Below are 18481 nucleotides of genomic sequence, written 5' to 3' on the forward strand. Positions count from 1 at the left end.
GGGGGGTGGTGGAATTTCTTTAGGATTGGATTAATCGTAATCTTTGGTTCATGACACACTTTCATCATTGATCCATGCATGGCTTGCTTTCATTTATTAATTTTTAATAATATAGTAAATGCTCACACCACCACCACCCAAAACACAAGCTGGAGAATAACATATCAAATTATTTGTTAACTTCCCTGGAGCCCACCCACTGCCTTCCCAGCCCGAGGCAAGTCCCACCCCAAAGCCCGTGGCCATCACTCCCTGCCTGTCCTTTCTATGTAAGTTTTATTGCATCTAGCTGTATCCCTAGAAACATATTTTTATTTTAGCTATTTTAACTCTGTTAAAAAGTTATCATGCTGTAGGTAGTATTTTGGGACCTCCTCTCTTCACTTAATATTATTTTTCTAAGATGTAGCTTCATCTTTGGGTTTACTATGGCTCATTGATTTTTGACCACTGCCTAATATTCCATTTTTTGATTATACCACCATATACTCATCCACTCTCTCACTGGTGGCATGTAGGTATTTCTAGGATTTTGCTATTGTTTACAGTGCAGCTCTGAACATTCTTGCTCGTGTATAAGAACCTCTTGTGGCTATTACACCTAAGATGTATATCTGGATCAAAGGGTTTGTGAATATTTAGCTTTAGAAGGTGATACTAAACCATCTTCTGATGTGGTTAGCCAATTTACCTCTCCCTGGCTACAAATAAGATATCTTGTGGACCCACAGCTCCTCCAATAGTTAGTATTGTCAGACTTGTGAACAATAGCAACTTGTTATCTGTTTAGAACCAACTGGAGTCGTCCATGTTTATGAACTGGTGCAATCGAAATTACTCAGTATTTTGAAATAAGAAAATGCATTTGATTATAAAAATAACTTTCACTATAGAAAATTTAGAAATGTAGAAAAGTACCAAAAGGAAAAAACGTAATAGCTATAGTTTATTAAGTGTAATAGTCATTTATACTGAATGTCCCCATTTTAAGGGCAGTCTATAATTGCAATTTATTTAAAACCCCTTGGGAGTACTCCTTCCAGCTCTGACCCACTATTGAACACAGCCTGACTAGGGTTCTAACTAGTCAGCTCAGCACCCCCAAAGTGCCACTGCACTGTCCCAGGTGCCTAGGAAGCAGCAAGACTCTGGCTACATATCAGAATTAAAACCTAAAGATGTGTTTTGAAATTCATAACATCTCCCTTATGGGAGGTTCGTGTTCTACACAGCGGTTTTAATCGACGCCTCTTTTGATCTGGGAGGAAGGGACGGGAAGTTCTTATTAAACACTTAATAAAAGCAGTTCTTTTATTTTAAATCCATTTTCAGAAACTCCTTTGTAGCACTGTATTTCCTTTCAGCAGTAAAACGCCATTAAGGAGAGCAAAACCGGTCTGCAGAATAACAAGGACACCATGGCCAGGCTGTGGATAATTGAATGACAGTGTTCCCCAAGGCACAGAGACTCAGTTTCTGGGGACACAGTACATTTTACATCCACTAGAAAAAGAGAAGCAGTAAACCAGCCCTGCATGAACAGAGTCTGCTCATAGCACATCTTCTGGTGACTAAATTTCAAATTTAACGACATCTCACGATGGGCCAGGCACTGTGTTAGACTAAGAATTCAGGGAGAAGAGGGCATACGTAGCACCTGTTTTCCACGGCATCACCATCTGCTTAGGAAGACATACAAACCAGGTGATTATGAAACAAAGAAGAACGAAATAAGTGCTACTGTTAGAAAGCCTCCAGAGGGGAGCAAAAATCTGATTTGGACATGCAGGAATCTGGGTGGTCCTGATAGGAACAGTGTGAGATTTGAACAGGGCTCTACAGAGTAATGGGACTATCTACAGTAAAAGAGAAGGACAATTCGGCAGAAGGGAGAAGTACTTCATTCCTTCAGTCAGTCAGTTGTTCTCTCAAACACTCATTAAGTATACGCTACGTCATAGGACTGCCCCAGGGACTGAGTGTGCGAAGTGAACAAAACCAACCGTGAAGCTTCTGAAAGGCTTTTCTGGCGAGTGGCTTTAAGCAGGAATCTGAAGGATGAGAAGGAACCGGCCATACCAAGAACGGCACACAGAACTTTGCAGTGAAGGAAGGACATGGGCAAAACTTTAAGGTGGGAAAGCCCTGGTAGATCCTAGGCAGTGAAAGCAGGCTGGGGCGGGGGGAGGAGGGCACAGGGAGATGCCACAGTGAGAAGGATTAGAGGTGCCATTTAAGCTGCGGACAGAGGCTGGATCACATGTGCTGAGAAGGCGAGCGAGCGTAAGGAATGCGAGCTGCAGTCTAAGGATCATCACAACCTTTGAAGGGATTAAGTGTGTCTGGGGGCTTTGTGACGAGAAGAAGAACAAAGAAACAGTCCCAACTACATCTATGAAAGGTCACTCTGGCTGACGGGACTGGAAGGCTGTGAGAGGGAGAGGGAACAGGACGGTCAGAGCGGAGGGGGAGCAGCAGCTCAGGGTACAGATGACCAGACCGCCACCGTGCTAGTGGCAGTGGAGACACAAATGGATGGATTCAAACGTACCTTTTGTACTTTGTGACTATGGTAAAAAGCACACCTCCAATACTGTTTTCCACAGTGGCGACAGCATTTTACATTCCCACCAACAACAGTGCACAAGAGTTCCAATTTCTCCACATGCTTACCAATGCTTGCTATTTTCTGGGTTTTTGATACTGGCTATCCTAACAGGTGTGAGGGGATGTCCCACTGTGGTTTTGATTTGCATTTCCCTGATGATTAGTGATGTTGAGCATCTTCTCATGTGCTTATTGGCCAGTTGTATATCTTCTTTGGAGAAATGTCTATTCAGTTTGAATCGGATTATTTTTGTTGTTATTAGATTGCAATTCTTTATATATAAATATTAACCTCTTACCAAACGTATGGTTTGAAAATATTTTCTCCCATTTCATAGGCTGCCTTTTCACTCTGTTTTGTTTCCTTTGCTGTGCAGAAGTCTTTAAATTTTATATAGTCCCACTTGTCTAATTTTGCTTTTGTTACCTTTCTTTTGGTGTCATATCCAAGAAAACATTACCAAATACAATGTAATAAAGCTTTCCCTAGAAGTTTTATAGTTGCAGGTCTTACATTTAGGTTTTTAATTCATTTCAAGTTAACTTTTACATATGCTAGAAGGCAAGGGTCCGGCTTCATTCTTTTGCATGTGAATATCCAGTTTTCCCAACACCATTGGTTGAAGAGACTATCCTTTCCCCAATACATAGCTTTGCCACTCTTATCAAAGACCATTTGACCATCTACATAGGGTTTATTTCTGAGATCTCTATTCTAGTCAATTAGTCAATGTGTCTGGGTTTATGCCAGTACCTCACTGTAGCTTAGTGATATGTTTTGAAATCGGGAAGTGTGTGGCCTCTAGCTTTGTTTTTCTTTCTCAAGATTGTTTTGGCTACCTGGGATCCTCTGAGTTTCCATACGAATTTTAGGATTTTTTTCTATTTTTTGCAAAATATACCATCAGGATTTTCATAGGAATTACATCAAATCTGCAGATTGCTTTGGGCAGTATAGATATTTTAACAATATTACCCTTCCAATCCATGAGCATGGAATGTCTTTACATTTATTTGTACCTTCTTTAATTGCTTTCAGCAATGTTTTGCAGTTTTCAGTGTACGAGTCTTTTGCCCCCTTGGTTCAATTTAGTCTTAAGTATTTTTTTTTTTTTGATGCCATTGTAAATGGCACTCGTTTTTGTGTGTAGATTTGGTATCTTGCAACTTTGTTGAATTTGTTTATTAGTTCTAACAGGGTGTGTGAGTGTGTGTGTGTGTGTGTGTGTGCGCGCAATCTTTAGGATTTTGTACATATGTCATTGTGAACAGATATAATGATACTTTTTTCTTTGCTATTCAGATGCCTTGTATTTCATTTTTCTTGTCTAACGGCTCTGTTTGAGACTCCCAGTACCGTGCTGAAATGTCAAGAGAGGGCATCCTTGCCTCGTTACTGGTCTTAGAGGGAAAGCTTTCAGTTTCCACCATTGAATATGTTGGCTGGGTGCTTTTCACATATTGCCTTTATTACGTTGAGGTAATTTCCTTCTTTCCTAGTTTGTTGAGTGTTTTCCATCATGAAAGGGAGTTAATAGTGTCAAATGCTTTTTCTGTGTCTATTGAAATGATTGTGGAGATTCTGTCTTTCCTTCTGTTAACGTGGTGTATCACACTGACTGACTTGGGGGAGAAATGGGGAAAGTCAAGAGTTGGGCTTCAGATACTTTAGACTAGAAATGCCTGGAAACACTCAGGCAGAGCTGTTTAGTGGGCGGCGGTGCCCACAGATCCAGAGGTTAGAGACGCCTGAGATAGAGGGAGGAAGTCACAGGGTACATTTAGGGAACAGAGAGGAAGGTGTGGTGACTAGATGGCATTCACCAAAAGTCAAGAATGAAATATAATCCCAGAATGCCCTCCTAGAGCTAGATCATGGTGCCAGGCTCTGAAACATGGATTTTATTCTCTGTAAACTGAAATTACACAAAGGTTTCTTTTCTTTTCCCTTTGGAACGACAGAGTTGTTTATTCATGGCTATTTCTGACTTAAAAAGTAATATATGTCCATTGCGAAAAACTGAAAATAAGGAGAAATCCAAAGAACAAAACACCAAGCATCTATAATTCCACCATCGACCTCTAGTTACCACTCAACACTCTGGTGTATTTCCTTCCAAGGATTTTTTTCCTACTTTTCATACCCATTTTTTGTATATATTATAAAATTTAAATTATACTATATACAATAGTTCTATGTTGTATTTTTCGCTTAATATTTTGTCATACACATCTGCTTATGTTATTAAAAATTCTCTGTCAAAGTAATTTTAATTGCAACATAATATTATATTGGATAGATATGAAATAATTTGACATTCAATTATTGTGGACATTTAGGTTGTTTTTATTTTTTTCTATAATAATAGACCTATTATAAATATTCTTAGGTATACACCGTTATTCCATTTCTAAAATGAAAATTTGGGCGTCAAAGGGCATGAACATTTTACAGATTTTTGGAAGTACTGGCAAATTATTTTTAGAAAGGCTGAACCAATTTATATCACTAGGTATGAGACTGCTCGTTTACTGCATCCTTACCGTCATTGAGCGCGATGGCTTTACAAATATTTACGAATTTTATAGATGAAAAATAACTTATCTGCACTGAAATTTTCTTACTATTTTTATGAAACTGAGGCAGAAACTGGAGTCTCACAAAAACTCCATTCTAATAAATTCAAGTCATTCCACTAAAGTGTTCAATTTTAATATCGCAAGAACCTGAGTTGAAGCTGATGAAATGTGAACACATTTCTAAAAGACTCGTCCAAAGCGGCAGGAAAGACCTTATTTCTCACGCTCCAAAGGCGATCAGAGCTCCTGACAACAGCCCAAACAGGTCATGCTGAGCATCAGGCCACACGACATCCTAGAGAGCCTAAGGACTCGGCCTAACTTGTTAACCTTCTGTACAGGGCAGAGGAGAGAGATTAACGTGGGGAACGTAAGCAAGCTAACAGTCCTTCCTCCCCTCGCCACTGATGGAGAGCTGCACCCAAAAGCCATTTTTTTCCAATTCAAAAGGCACCTGGACGTATAAGTGTTTAACGTCCTGTATCATGTAAAAGGATAACTTAGTTTGTACCTAAGAGAGGGGTAATGGAAAGAGTCAAAGGATTCTTCCTTCTTAGGATGAATTCTAATCTAGTTCCATGAAAACTGGGACCAAGTGGAATCTGGATTTTCACACAGGCTGAGCCCTATTAATGCTTGGTTTGGACTGAGGTGACCTGGGTATGCCACCAAGTTGCTGTACGGGAGACGGCACACAGAAACCACCTGTGCATGTGCAGCGGTTCAAACGGCAGGTGGCACACCCCCGGGTCCCTTCATGATCTCATCTCAGTTCAAGCTCTGGCCTTACAAGGTTGAAAATAGGATGGTTTCATGTACTCAGAGGCTTTGCCTCTTGGCAGCCCACTTTCACTAACCAAGCTCGCAGAGTTGTACAAGTCAGAATGTCAGTTAATTATGCAAGTAGATTTCTCTACCTGCAAGTAGATTCACATGAGAAACCAAGTTACAATCAGAAAGTCTAACAAGAAGTTTGAGACCTGAACAAGGGAAGGCAGGAGGATAACCTGTGAGGTCTTCTCCACTGAAGGTGACCGAAGGCCTGGGTGTATATGCTTGGGGTGGCCTCCTTTTAGTTTCTTTCTCGTCCTCCTTCCGAGCTCAGCTCAAACATCCCTTCCTCATGGAAGCCTCCATAACTCCTTGGTATAAGTTTCCCACCCCCACTTATACATTTTCATTACTTCCTGCATTTTCATTTAAGTACTTACAACAATTTTAATTAAAAGATTTGATATGCTCTGTTGTTTATTACCTTTCTGTTCCCTGAAAGCTGGAGCCATGCCTGCCTTACTTACTACTCACTCCAATCTCGGGTGCGCATGGCACATAGTAGGCACTCAGATATTTATGGGAAGCAGGCAGGATAAGAGAGCACGACGGCTGCAAGTCCACCACGGGCACAGGCTTCCAATGGGACTGAGAATCCCTTAGCCAAGATTCTTTCTCTCTTTGACAATATCAGAAATGGGCACTGCCCCCCAAGTCTACCCTGCTAACTTTGCTTTTGTGTGTGTTTCTGCTGCTGGCCAGCTAATCCCCTCTAATACTTGCTGTGGATATGCAATACCTTTGGTCAGGTGACAGTTTAGTTAGACTGGCCTAAGTGCCTTTCTGTCGCTGAAGCAGCTTTGTATACCTCTGCCCTAACCTATTTTATGGCCAATTAAATCTCAGGGAATCGCCTCTTCCTTCCTTGGGATTTCCACACGGTCGAGCCCCTGTAATCACCGCAACACTACCCAGGGTTAAGGACGGGGTTGCTCCAGGATATGCAGCAGTCAGAGAAGAAAACAGACAACAGTGTGTGCATGTGGCTGATGCCTGCTCAGACTTCATACCAGCAGAAGCTAGAGACGACATTCTTACATGTCTCAGCTATTTTCTCCGAGTATGATATTAATTTTGATAATTAAAAACAAAACAAGCACTGGCCTGGGAGTCTGGGTGAGATCTAGATTGTTTTGATCCTGGCTCTGACACTAATTCAGCTGTCAGCAAGTTCGAGGCAGTGCTGGCTTCTGCTAAATGAAGGAGTTGGACGAGATGACCACTACAGCCCCTTCCAGTCTTGACATTACATTATCCAAAGACTATTTTTCATGTAGAACTTGTCCCCGACTTCATAAGCACTTCAAAGATAAATCCAGCTGCTGGCAATGACCACCACACACTCAGGAGTCTGGGATAAGCATCTCGAAAGAAATCACAGCGATGTCTTAGGATTTTCATGATTACAAATGAAAGCATTTAGGAGACAAGCAGACATTCTTGGGACCTGACACCAGCTAACACAGCAGATTCTCTGACACACAGACTTTCTCAACACTTGTTAATCACAGGATGGAAAATCTGGCCACGAGCAGCTCTAAGGCACCCTATTCTTTGGAAGTTCCCCAGAAGCAGGGTGCCTGTGGAAGCTATTTCTCACATGTAAAGTAGTCAAGCATGACCAAATGTTTCCATAAGCACGTAACATTTACAGTCTTTGCAAAAAGCCCTTCTCTTCTTTACCCTTGATAGTGGGAGCTCAACTTCCTCCGTCTCAGCCCCACAACACCCAGATCCGTGCACAGGCCCTGTCATGGGTGCTACATTACTCTCTCAAACAAGTGTTCAGCTAGTGTACAAACTCATTACAAATCTGTTTACAACTAAACCTCATCTCAGTTTTAATTAACTGGTATGTTAAATTCAAAGTCATATTTATGTTTAAACATTCTACAAACCCTCAGAAAATGGGCATCTCTGATGAGACCCTTCCTTGTCTGAAAGGGAAGTACCAAAAAGGATAAGCATAGCTCACTAAGGGGTTTGCACTCCAGAGACACATATGTCTTTCGCTACAGCAACTGCGAATAGACTAAGCACAAAAGTGTGAATTCCATAAGATCTCCAATAGTATACTTACAAAAGAAAAAACAAAGCAAACAAACAACCCTGAGACGGTCTCTGTAGACGGGATTGGGAACATTCTACTACTTGCCTCGAGTAGTAAGACTCCACCCCCAGGGCCTCGCGCACGCTGGCAATGTGTTGCTCTAGGGCCGAGCTGGTGGCTGTTGGAAGAGTTGCACTGCTGCCAGCCTGGAAGTCACTGGAGTTTTCCACTGTGTTATCACCCAGGTAGTGTTCGTGAAACTTCAGAATTCCTAAAACAAGACAGGGAGAGCCAACATTATCCATGATTGGGGTTGGGGGAAGGACAGATGGAAGACAGGTAACAGCAACGCTGAGGCCATGTGACCTCTCTGACCAGCATGTCATCCTCCAAACCATATGAAGAAATTCTGAAATCCAAGGTCTCATGAGGGTTTTCAGAAGTTTGGTCAGTACCCTTTTTAGATCACACCTTTTTAGATTTTGCACCATTAGGTTTGGTACTTGACACTGGGGAATTCAAGAGAGGGCTTTTGCTTCTGACGATATATTCAGAAGCTCCTGGAATGCTGACTACTTCATTGGTATTTCAAAACAGGTGCTTCTCAGAAGCACCAACTAGGGAAAGTTTTCTTTCAGGAATAGTGCGTGAGCATGCGTAGTCTCCCCGTTTTTGTGCAGAAACGACATCCTGCACAAAAATATAACCAGCCAAGTGGAAACTGTATTACTCAAGACCTTTCATTTCACAAAAGCAAATCGAAATAAATATGTAGTACAAAGGCCAGATAAAAACATTTTAAATCATTTTTAAATAAGACTAACTGGTCAACGGTCATTGATGGATTAAAGAAGCAAAAAATGATGGCTACATGAAACTGAGGGAATCCATAGTGGTTTTCTGGTAATAAATATAGGACATATTCTCAAATGGTAATGAGGTGTGTCAGCCCTGGAAAATGCTGGTCCTTTCTGATTGGATTAGAGCTCCCGTGAAAGCTTCAGAGTCTCGTTAAGAGCAAAGGGAACAGAAAGCGAAACAATAGCAGCCTCATTATACATGGCTCATTATTACAGGGATTTGGATATACCACCTGTCAAATCATGTCCCCAAAACGTAACAACCACAGACTGAAAGAGCCTGATACTTCCATCGTCGACCATGTCCTCCTGGGTATTAGTGCCCCTCTGGGGAAGGGGATACACGGGGATTCGTTACATTATGGCTGAAACTCGCCACGTCACCACGAGAATCACAGCTTAAAACCTTTAGCATAAAAAGGTCAGAGTAAAAATGTTCCCTATGGAAAGCCCATAAAAAATCACGTAATTAAGGGGAAAAGATGATAAAAAATAATGCTGAGGCACAGAATGTACAGGCACGAGTGCTCAGAACCCAAGAAGCATCTGAGAGTTGTCATCCAGCCATCATTTTTTTAATCAAAGGGATGGAAACATAATCAAGAAAATCTTGTCAATTCTCCTGGCAGTTGAACTTTTTGAAATTGGCTTACAGATATTCAAGAAACTCATTCTTCAAGATTCCCAATTATAAGATCCACTTCCCCAGTCAATAAACTCTAATTGGATCTGGTGTGTCTCCAACATGGCAAAGCCATCAGCATTTGATTATGCAAAAAAATATGGCCCCAACAGCTAATTAGTGGGTCGGTATTTAGTGAAACTGTTACAGCCTAAACATTTAATGCTGATTTTAATCAAAAGGGATTTTTTACTTCTGAAATAGATTTACAATGGAACTGGTTAAAATAGGTTCTGCTAAACTCAGAAATTTCAGGCGCCAGACTTCATTTATGTACTGTGAGAGGACTTGCCATTATCATTTTAGTCTCTTTTACTTTACTATGACAAAGGGTCACAATGATTAAATCCTATCTAGAAAGCACTTGTTAGGACTTACAGTCATCGCTTTATTAGCTAATGAACACACCTGCCTAAAAATGGGGCTGCTGGTGAAATTAATCCTGCTCTGAGTCTTCCATGATAAATGCTTCCACATTCACTGGCGAGGAGCAGCGATTTCTAGGGGGAATGAGAAAGCTGGGCTGGCTTATTAACTGAATGCCCCCCCGGAATATCGAGGTGGCTGAGATTTTGCTGAAAGCAGCCGTCAACTGCTTAGTCTGATCTATGGTCAGGCTCCCTTCACCTCTATTCATCAGACAGTCATGGTAGAGTGTATAATTGCCCTGTTCCCACATAAGTAAAGAGACCTTACCTGCCCCAGGAGCAAGCAGCCAGCTATACAGGTAGCCTGCAGCCAGGGAATAGTAAAGCACCAGTCCCCTCTGGCTGTTGACCATCTCTAAGATCTGATCGATGGTGACCGGGGAGTAGGGATCAGAGTCCTGCTGTCCTGTTTGTCTTTCTACCAGAAGATCCGCAAATGCCCTTGTCCGTCCTCTTTCTGCCACAGCCAGGGCTTCATCGTGATGGCCTAGGAGGCAACAGGGACAGGCTAAGGAATCCATGGGGAGAGGACAATCAGGGGCAGAGAGCCTGGGCCGCAATCTCACTGTCCCCGCACTCCAATGTGTGGCAGAGCCTCAGTCACACTGTTTCAAATCCAACCTCCGGCCTCCGATGATGGGTGCAGCGTCCACTCTTACAAAAGCGCACATTTTCGGATTCCACGCCACCCTCAGCCACGGGGCCTTCCCCTGTCTGGCAGCCACCCCACAAGACAGCCGAGTGGGATCAGACGATCCATCCTCCACATCCCGACTTGTTCTGACCTCCTTCACTTGCCTCTTGAGCCTGAAGCCTTGTTCTATCCTCTTACTTCCCTGCTCAACTTCGATTCCGCTTTGACATTGGCAGAGGGACCGTCTTTCTGTCTCTGTCCAATGCAGCCCCTCTAAGCATCACATTGTGTAGCCCACTTCCTCACATGCCCCACCCCCCAAATTATACCCGTGCCTTTACACACGCTGGCCCCTCTGAGCTCTCTAGCTCTTTGAAATTGCTTCTCTTTCAAGCTTTTCCTCAGTCTTCAATCCAACTTCTAAGCCCACCTCCTCTAAGAAACTAGTCTGTAATCTAGTTTAAAAGGTAATGCACAAAAATGTGCATTTATGAGAGCACAAAAAATATAAAGCAGCAAACTCTCAAGTGAGGACTGTCTACAAATTCTGAAGGAGGATTTGCTTGTGTCATAAATACAAATGTGGAAGAGTTGCTAGAACCAGGGTCCAAAGAGCGATCAGGCAGAGGCAGGAGACCAGATGCTGCGGCTCTGACAGCATTTCAAGGAGGCCTCACTTCTTGCAGTTCAAGTGTCAGTAGACAGTGGGGATTTACATGTGTGTATGTAAATGTCTTCTTTTACTCTATTAAGTTTTTAACTGGAACAGCAGGGATGATTTCTGTGAACACTGGCAAATCAGCCCCAAAGTGTTAGACAGATTTAACACTGTGATTACAATAGATAATAAATTGTAATCCCAGGCAATGAGCACATTTAACAGACGCATTTTTCCAGGGGAAATCTGAGTATCCATACACATACAGCAAAGGACAGGCTATTGAAAAAGACTCAACATCCAATTTCAAAGACATTGTTAGTTCCAATCTATACCTCTTCTTGGGGAAAATGGTCAGTAGAGATGGACAGGTCTGAAAAGAGGCAAAAGACAGGGAAGAGGGTGTTTGCATGAGTAAGGCCCCGGTGAGGGAAGATGCATCCTGCCCCAGTGCCATGCAGCTCCCAGGCCTGGCAGAATTACCGCTGACTCTGTCACTGTCTAGAGGGCAGACCCAGACATTAAAAACACTTACTAACAGATGCGTGGGAGAGGAAATAGGGGAGGGGCCAGATGTCTTCTCAGGTTCTCCCCCCAAGAGCTTATCAATGGTGCAAGGAACCTGGGGGGAGCACCTGGTTCAAGGGTCCCTGTCTCCAGGACACCTTCTCTGGCTCCTAGGGCCGCCTGCCAAGCCGTTTTGTTTCCACAGCACCTGAGTTTCTTCTCCCTTGGCACTGGTCACACGATCCTGGCCTCACTGACTTCTGTGTCTCTACAGGCTAAGAGCTTCTTGAGGTCAGGAACCAGGCCTTCTTGACTTTAATCCCCAGGGCTGGTACACAGCACATAGTAGGTCCTCTACAAATATGTACTGAATAAATGAACAAATAGTTCAATGGCTGGATTGTGGTTGTGGCCACACAGTCTATGGTAATAACAACTCCTATTTCATCACAGCAATCCCTAAGTGACTTAGACACACACACACACACACACACACACACACACTCACTCACTCACACACTCACACGGCGTGAACCCCAGCTGCTCTCACCTAGGCTGACGAGCACCCGCTGCAAGGCCTGGTAGGATGACGTCTGAAGGTCAAAGAGGGAGAGTTTGTAGTCTGTGCTGAGCTGTGCCTCGTGTCGGATTGTTTCAAACAAGGCCGATGCCCTATAGAGCTGCAAATTGGGGACAAAGAATGTTATCCATTCTCCAGAAACCACTGTCGAGCTGTTCACTGACTAAAGACAACTTTTGCTCATATCTTGGTGCACAAACTAAAAACAATGTTTTAAAGGTTTCAAAGGATGAACCTTTATTTCCAGGTAGGTCCTAGTGGAAAGGCAGCAGATCATACCACGTAAACTATAGTTTATGTAATCAATTTTTGACAGATAAAGGGATCTAAAAGACAGGGGATATAGCCTTATAGTCTGAAAGTTGTAAAGCAAACAAACAAACAAATAAACAAACAAAAAACAGCTATTAAGCCAACCAAGTGCTGATTCTGAATTAAAAAAACAAAAGGCCTTGCCTCCTGCCATCAAGAAACTGTAATTCAGCACTGCCACACGTCACGGTGCCGAAGGATTGGGGTGAGCACAGGTGAGGAGCAGGCAGGCTAGAAATGGATGAGACTGGGGGGGAAATGAGACGAAGGCAGCCACACTCTCAGGGGGGCGATAGCTTTTTATAGGCACTTCAGCCAAATCAAATCCTGCCTTCTGCAACAGCTCCCCAGGGTCAGCCTTTGCTGGACAAGCTCCCCTGGAGCCACGCCCACCACAGGGACACCTGCGGAACCAGACGATCACAATCCTAAGAAGACACTGTCCCGTTGCTCTAGCGGCTTCTCTATCAGTGAGACCACAGGACTTTTCTCTGCTATTTATCTGCTGGAAACACAGTATCAAATGTTAAGTTCATGCAAATTTAAAAAATAGAATTCTGAGACTAAAAGATAGACTAAGAAAGAGGAATGTATTCCCAACTCTGACACTAATTTGCTGTGTGACTGTTGGTTAAGATTCAGAGCCTCAGTTTCTTCTCTAGAAAGGGGACAGTTGTCATTCTACCTCACAGGGCTATTTCAGGATTAAGTTCAGTGAGTGAAAGTACTTGTAGGTCATACATCAATACATGTTTTAATTTTAAAAACCAGAAAATTAGAGAATTAATTCTTTAAGTTGCTTTTAATAGCTTAAAAAGTACAGTAAAACACCATAACATCCCAGGATGTGATGGCAAAAATGCAGTCATGTCATGTCTTCAATTCCTGTGGGAGCCTTGATCCCCTTACCCTGTGCCCCTCTGCCCAGCCCAGCGCCTTCTACAGTGATTACTCACACACTGCCCAAGCTGTTAAGTGCGTCATTTTAGAGATGCCATCGCACCGCTTCGTCAACCTGCCAGAGGAACCCATAACTCCAGGGATCTTCCCAATCTCCAGAGCCAGTTTTCTCTTCAACTATTTTACACATATGGAGAAACAGGAACTCTCTGTGTGTGTGTGTGTGTGTGTGTGTGTGTGTGTGTGTGTGTGAGAAAGAGAGAGAGAAAAGAGAGAGAAGTATCTATTGATATAACTAGAAACCTACAAAGATATTAAATCCAATAATTATGAATTCTTGGATTACTTACTTCTGTCCTAAAATATATGTATGCAATTTCATATTAAGGTTTAATGAGGAACAGCAGCACATAATACAAGAATTCCAAGGAAATTATTGAGAAATCTATCACACAACTGAGTAAGAATCTTTATTATGGTTCAACACTTCTGGGCCGCTTCAGGCTAGAAATCCTGTACGTTCACCCAAGTGCAGAGGTCAGCACCTTTTGGCCCATGTCATCACTACTGGGATAGCAATCCCAAGGTCTCCCATGCTTCTGGAAAGAAACTCCACTGCTCACCTGGTGCTGCGCCTCCTCCAGGTTCCCACTAGCCCAAAGGGAGAGGCCAAGACCATGGCGAATTTTGGCTTCATCCTCTCTTCGGCCCAGTTGCTCAGCTAATCTTAACCCTGAAATCAGACAGAACAATTTTAAGGACACATAGAAGGTAGATAATGCCATTTGCCAAGGAGTCATGGATGGTAATTCTGTCTCAGGTGTATATAAATAATGCTCACATCATTCGATAAAGTGCCGGACAAGAGTAGAATCAGCCGAGGCAGAGTAAGCATGCTCTTCAAAGTCTGTGTTGGTGACAGCCTTCCCAGGACACCCCCAGCTGCCCCAGCAAGAGCTCAGGCGACGGCTGTCAGCAGGAGACAGGTTTGCATGACAGGCACACACCCTGGAACCTAACCTGCCACCCTCCCAGAGGTGAAATCCCTAGCTTTGCAAGTGAGAACTCCAGGCCTACGAAGTGATCTAACCCAATTCTTCGGCTGGCAAAAGCTTTTCTTGACAGTTCCTTAGCCAAGCACAGAAGCCAAGCTGATGCTTTTTCCAATCGCACGTGCACAGCATCCAACCAATGTTGGTGGGAGACATAGCTGACGTCCTCCTGGATGCAGAATGCTCATGCTGCCTGACCCTGCTTTCTGTTACTGATGCTCCTGACGCATTTCATGTCCAATCCATTTTTCCTTTAAGCTGAGACTGCGACGTGGCTCAGCAGGGTTGCAGAGCAAGTCCTGAAAGCCTTCAATGAGACTGCCCTCATTCTAATGGCTTTCAGGTAGACACCTGCAGTTTGCGTCACTTACCTACAGTAAGTGCCTGGATTTCAGGACACCAGCAACCTCCGGGGCTTTGTGCGAGCCAAACAGGAGGGCGACATTTATTGTGTTGGCCACTAAGCAGTTCTCAGCACCACTTTGCCCTCATTATCCTGCTCTCTGTACACAGGAGTTAGCTTGTGTAGGAGACAGCACAAGGCCCCCACACTACAAGTGCGCGCACAAAGGTCGGACTTCCTTTTTCTTTTCTAATTATGGGTGGATGGGAGCCTGCTTCTGAGCATGCTGGGCTCACACAATTTCAGACTTTTGAAAAAGAACTAAGTCAGTTGGGAGGCTAATAAAAGTGATACTTAGGTTCAAGCTCATAAAATATTACGCATTTCAAAATGCACATAACTCAGAAAACTTCAAAATAGCATTACAGGCTTAAATCATGTCATTGGGTAACAAAAAGAATACTTGCAAGTGATTCGCATTTTAAAATACTTCACAGAATCAGAACACAAATGAAAGAGGATGGTTCTTAGGGGAAAACAAGGATACTGGTTGTTTTAACCTTCAACAAGCTAACCCTATGCATCCCTGCCAAGTCTGGGTCTATGAGTTAGAAGTCAAAATCATTGACGTGGCCTCCCTTGAAAGTATATTCTGCGCGAGCAGGGACTTGACTTTGTTCCCTGCTGGATCTCCAGCATGCAGGACACTCCGTGGACCACAATCAGAGGTTCAGCAATGAAGAGCTAAAAGCCCTCCCCACCCCCCGCCCAGGACAGACATGGTATCTGCCCTGCCCCAGTTTCTCTCTGCTGCTGCTTCTTAGGAGTCTATCCGCTCTCCTGGAGCCTGGTCTGCTAGGAGCTAGCTGTATAACTCCAGGTAAATCACTAAATTACACCATGCTCCCTTTCTTCATTTGCGAAAGAATGAAAAAGCTGGATGCGACCAGTGGTTTTAACTAGAGGCAGCTACACAAATCACCTGGAGAGCTTGTTCAAAAGACTCAGACCCCCGTGAGATTCTACTGCACTGGAGTGGAGTGAGGTTGCTCCATAGCTCCCTCTGAAAACCAGGAGACAGAGTTCACTGAGGTGGTTCCCACTGAACTCCCACGTTGCAAGAAGGGACAGGCCCAACTCAGAGCACTACAAGGGCCATCCAGGTGTCCAGCTCCTGTGACAACTCCTGAGAGGTATCTGGTTTGGCACACAGGGCACACCAGGCTCTCTAGTGGAGCTCATCCACAAAACAGACACCGTGGAGATGCCACAGTATGAATTTAGATCTCTGCGAGACTTAAAACTACAAGAAACAATAAAAATGAAATTGAGTTTCCCATAAATATAGAATTATGTTACGTCTCAGGCAAAGCAGCTGCTTTATGGAAACAATATTTCAGGAAGCACAAAAGAACACAGCTGAAAGGTTGTCATATGCTGGGTCTGAATTTAATAGTTTTCACAAATTCAACTGAAAATCGTCCCCAGTCTGTTGGAATTTGACCACAGTCAAGTTTCAGGAAACCAAAAGCTAACTCTCATATTTAATGCATTGAGGCAAGCTCCCATTGAATGGAAGCCAAGTAAGGTCTGGGAAGGGGCTCCCACCCTCCCAGTGACCTCTCAGCCTGCAGGCCAGAGCAATCCCTTGTCTGTGCAAAGAAACACGGAGAACCATCAGCCAGCCCCTGGCCCATTCTCCACTTTGCTTCCTGCTTCCCTCTGTCCGGCTTCCCAGCTGGGGCTCAGGAGGAATAGGGGATAGGACTGCCCCAACCCTGCTCTGTTCTTGGGAGGTGAGGAGCAACTTCACATGGGGTCTTGTGGTTCCTGGGTCAGAAACCCTGGGCTGAGCCCCACTCTGCCATTCACTGAACACGTGGTCAGCATCAAGTCATCGTACTCTCTGAGCCTCAGGTCACCTACTGCAAAAGGGAATAAAAACCTCTCAAGGTTACTGTGAGAATTAAATCCAATTAAATAAACTATATATGCAAAAACCCTTGGAAACAATAAATGAGAGTTTTTACTTGAAATCAACAACCGTTTCCTTTTACTAGTGAGCCAAGAACATCATACCTGCAGTTTTCCCCTCCAGGATGGGAGGACGCGATGTGTCTGTGTGAGGGGAAGTGCTTTCCAAAGGAGAAGTGAAAAGAGGTGGAGGGTAAACACACGCTGTGGGACTTCCAAGGAATGAGTGTGCTTAGGTAACTGCAAGGAACCTGACAGCTGGGGGAGAGGGGAAGGAGAGGGGAATGGGAGGAGCCCCTGCCACTCGCTGGGCCTGCCTGGAACGAGGCTCCTGTGGCACCAGCCCAAGCATTGAAGGTAATAAGCACTGGGAAGGAAGCCTAGCCAACTGCTTGAGTGACCCTCAGACTGATGCTTCAGGATCAGACCTCGGCTGCCACAGCAAAATTGACTTCTATAAAGTTCTGATACAATTTGGGAATTTTCTAGAGGGACCACAGGGCTTGGAACAGATGGGCATTTTCCTCTGATTCCGACCCTTAAATTTGACACAATTAGATCTTACTTGATTCGCCCTGAGTGAGAAGGTGGTGTTCACTCAGTAGAGGGCTCTGAAAAGCAAGGAGGGTATCCACTCCTTGGGCAGCTGGCTAGCAAAGTAAGACAGGCTGGGTGATGCGTTCTGGACTCCAGAACGCCTCTGTACTATGAAGGGACACTCAGGATGGGGTACCCTGGTTTGGGAGTGGAACAGGCCAAGTGGCCTCTGAGATCCTCACTCCACACAGAGGTGGCCACTGTGCCTGCTCCAGACTGTGCGTGCTTCCTTCTGAGTAGACTCTGAACTCCATGTCAGAGCAGAGCCAGAGACCACGCCTTTGTGCTTACCTTCCTGTAAGTACATGACCGCCTGGGAATAGTTCTGCAAGGCATGATGGGTCCTTCCAAGGCTGCTGTACGACACTGTCTTGGCCACCAGGTCGTTCATCTGGGCAGCAATGCTCAAGTGCTGCTCCTGATAGACCACCGCCCTCTCGAAGGTACCCAGAGATTCGTACGTCAGGCCCAGGTTCCCGTAGGCACGGCCTTGGCACGTGGGGTTGTTGGTTTCCTCTGCAATCTGCAGATCAAGCTGGTGGTACTGCAGGGCTGTGTCATATTCCCCCATCTGCTGGTACACGCCCCCCAGGCCACAGGCCGCGTCGCTTTCCAGAGCTCGGTCTTTCATCTCTCTGGCGATATTCAGCTGGCGTTCAAGGCAGGAAATGGCTTGTTCGTAATTCCCTAATTGGCTGTGCAGACTTCCCAGCTCTCCGTAGGCCTGGGCTTTATTAGAAGCTTCCCCGAGCTCATGGGCCACGACCAGCCTCTTTTCAAAGCACACGAGGGCTTGCTGCAAGCTCCCCATTGCCCTGTGGGATGTAGACAGAACAGCAATGATATTATTTTGTGCAGGTGCAGACATGCTAAAGCCCCTGAGAAA

General features: G+C 44.3%; 1 protein-coding gene across 4 annotated transcripts in view; it reads right to left on the reverse strand.

Moving 5' to 3' along the window:
• Positions 1-18481, reverse strand: part of TTC28 (tetratricopeptide repeat domain 28) — a 624117-nt gene that overhangs the window by 93419 nt on the left and 512217 nt on the right. For all 4 annotated transcript variants that reach the window (XM_033097458.1, XM_033097460.1, XM_033097461.1 and 1 more), the window contains 5 exons: positions 17887-18410; positions 14253-14362; positions 12388-12517; positions 10307-10525; positions 8174-8339 (listed from right to left, as the gene is read on the reverse strand). In XM_033097458.1, the coding sequence (XP_032953349.1) occupies positions 8174-8339; positions 10307-10525; positions 12388-12517; positions 14253-14362; positions 17887-18410 (1149 nt within the window). The remainder of the gene's footprint in view (positions 1-8173; positions 8340-10306; positions 10526-12387; positions 12518-14252; positions 14363-17886; positions 18411-18481) is intronic.

Source organism: Rhinolophus ferrumequinum, chromosome 25 (assembly GCF_004115265.2).
Source record: "Rhinolophus ferrumequinum isolate MPI-CBG mRhiFer1 chromosome 25, mRhiFer1_v1.p, whole genome shotgun sequence".
NCBI lineage: Eukaryota > Metazoa > Chordata > Mammalia > Chiroptera > Rhinolophidae > Rhinolophus > Rhinolophus ferrumequinum.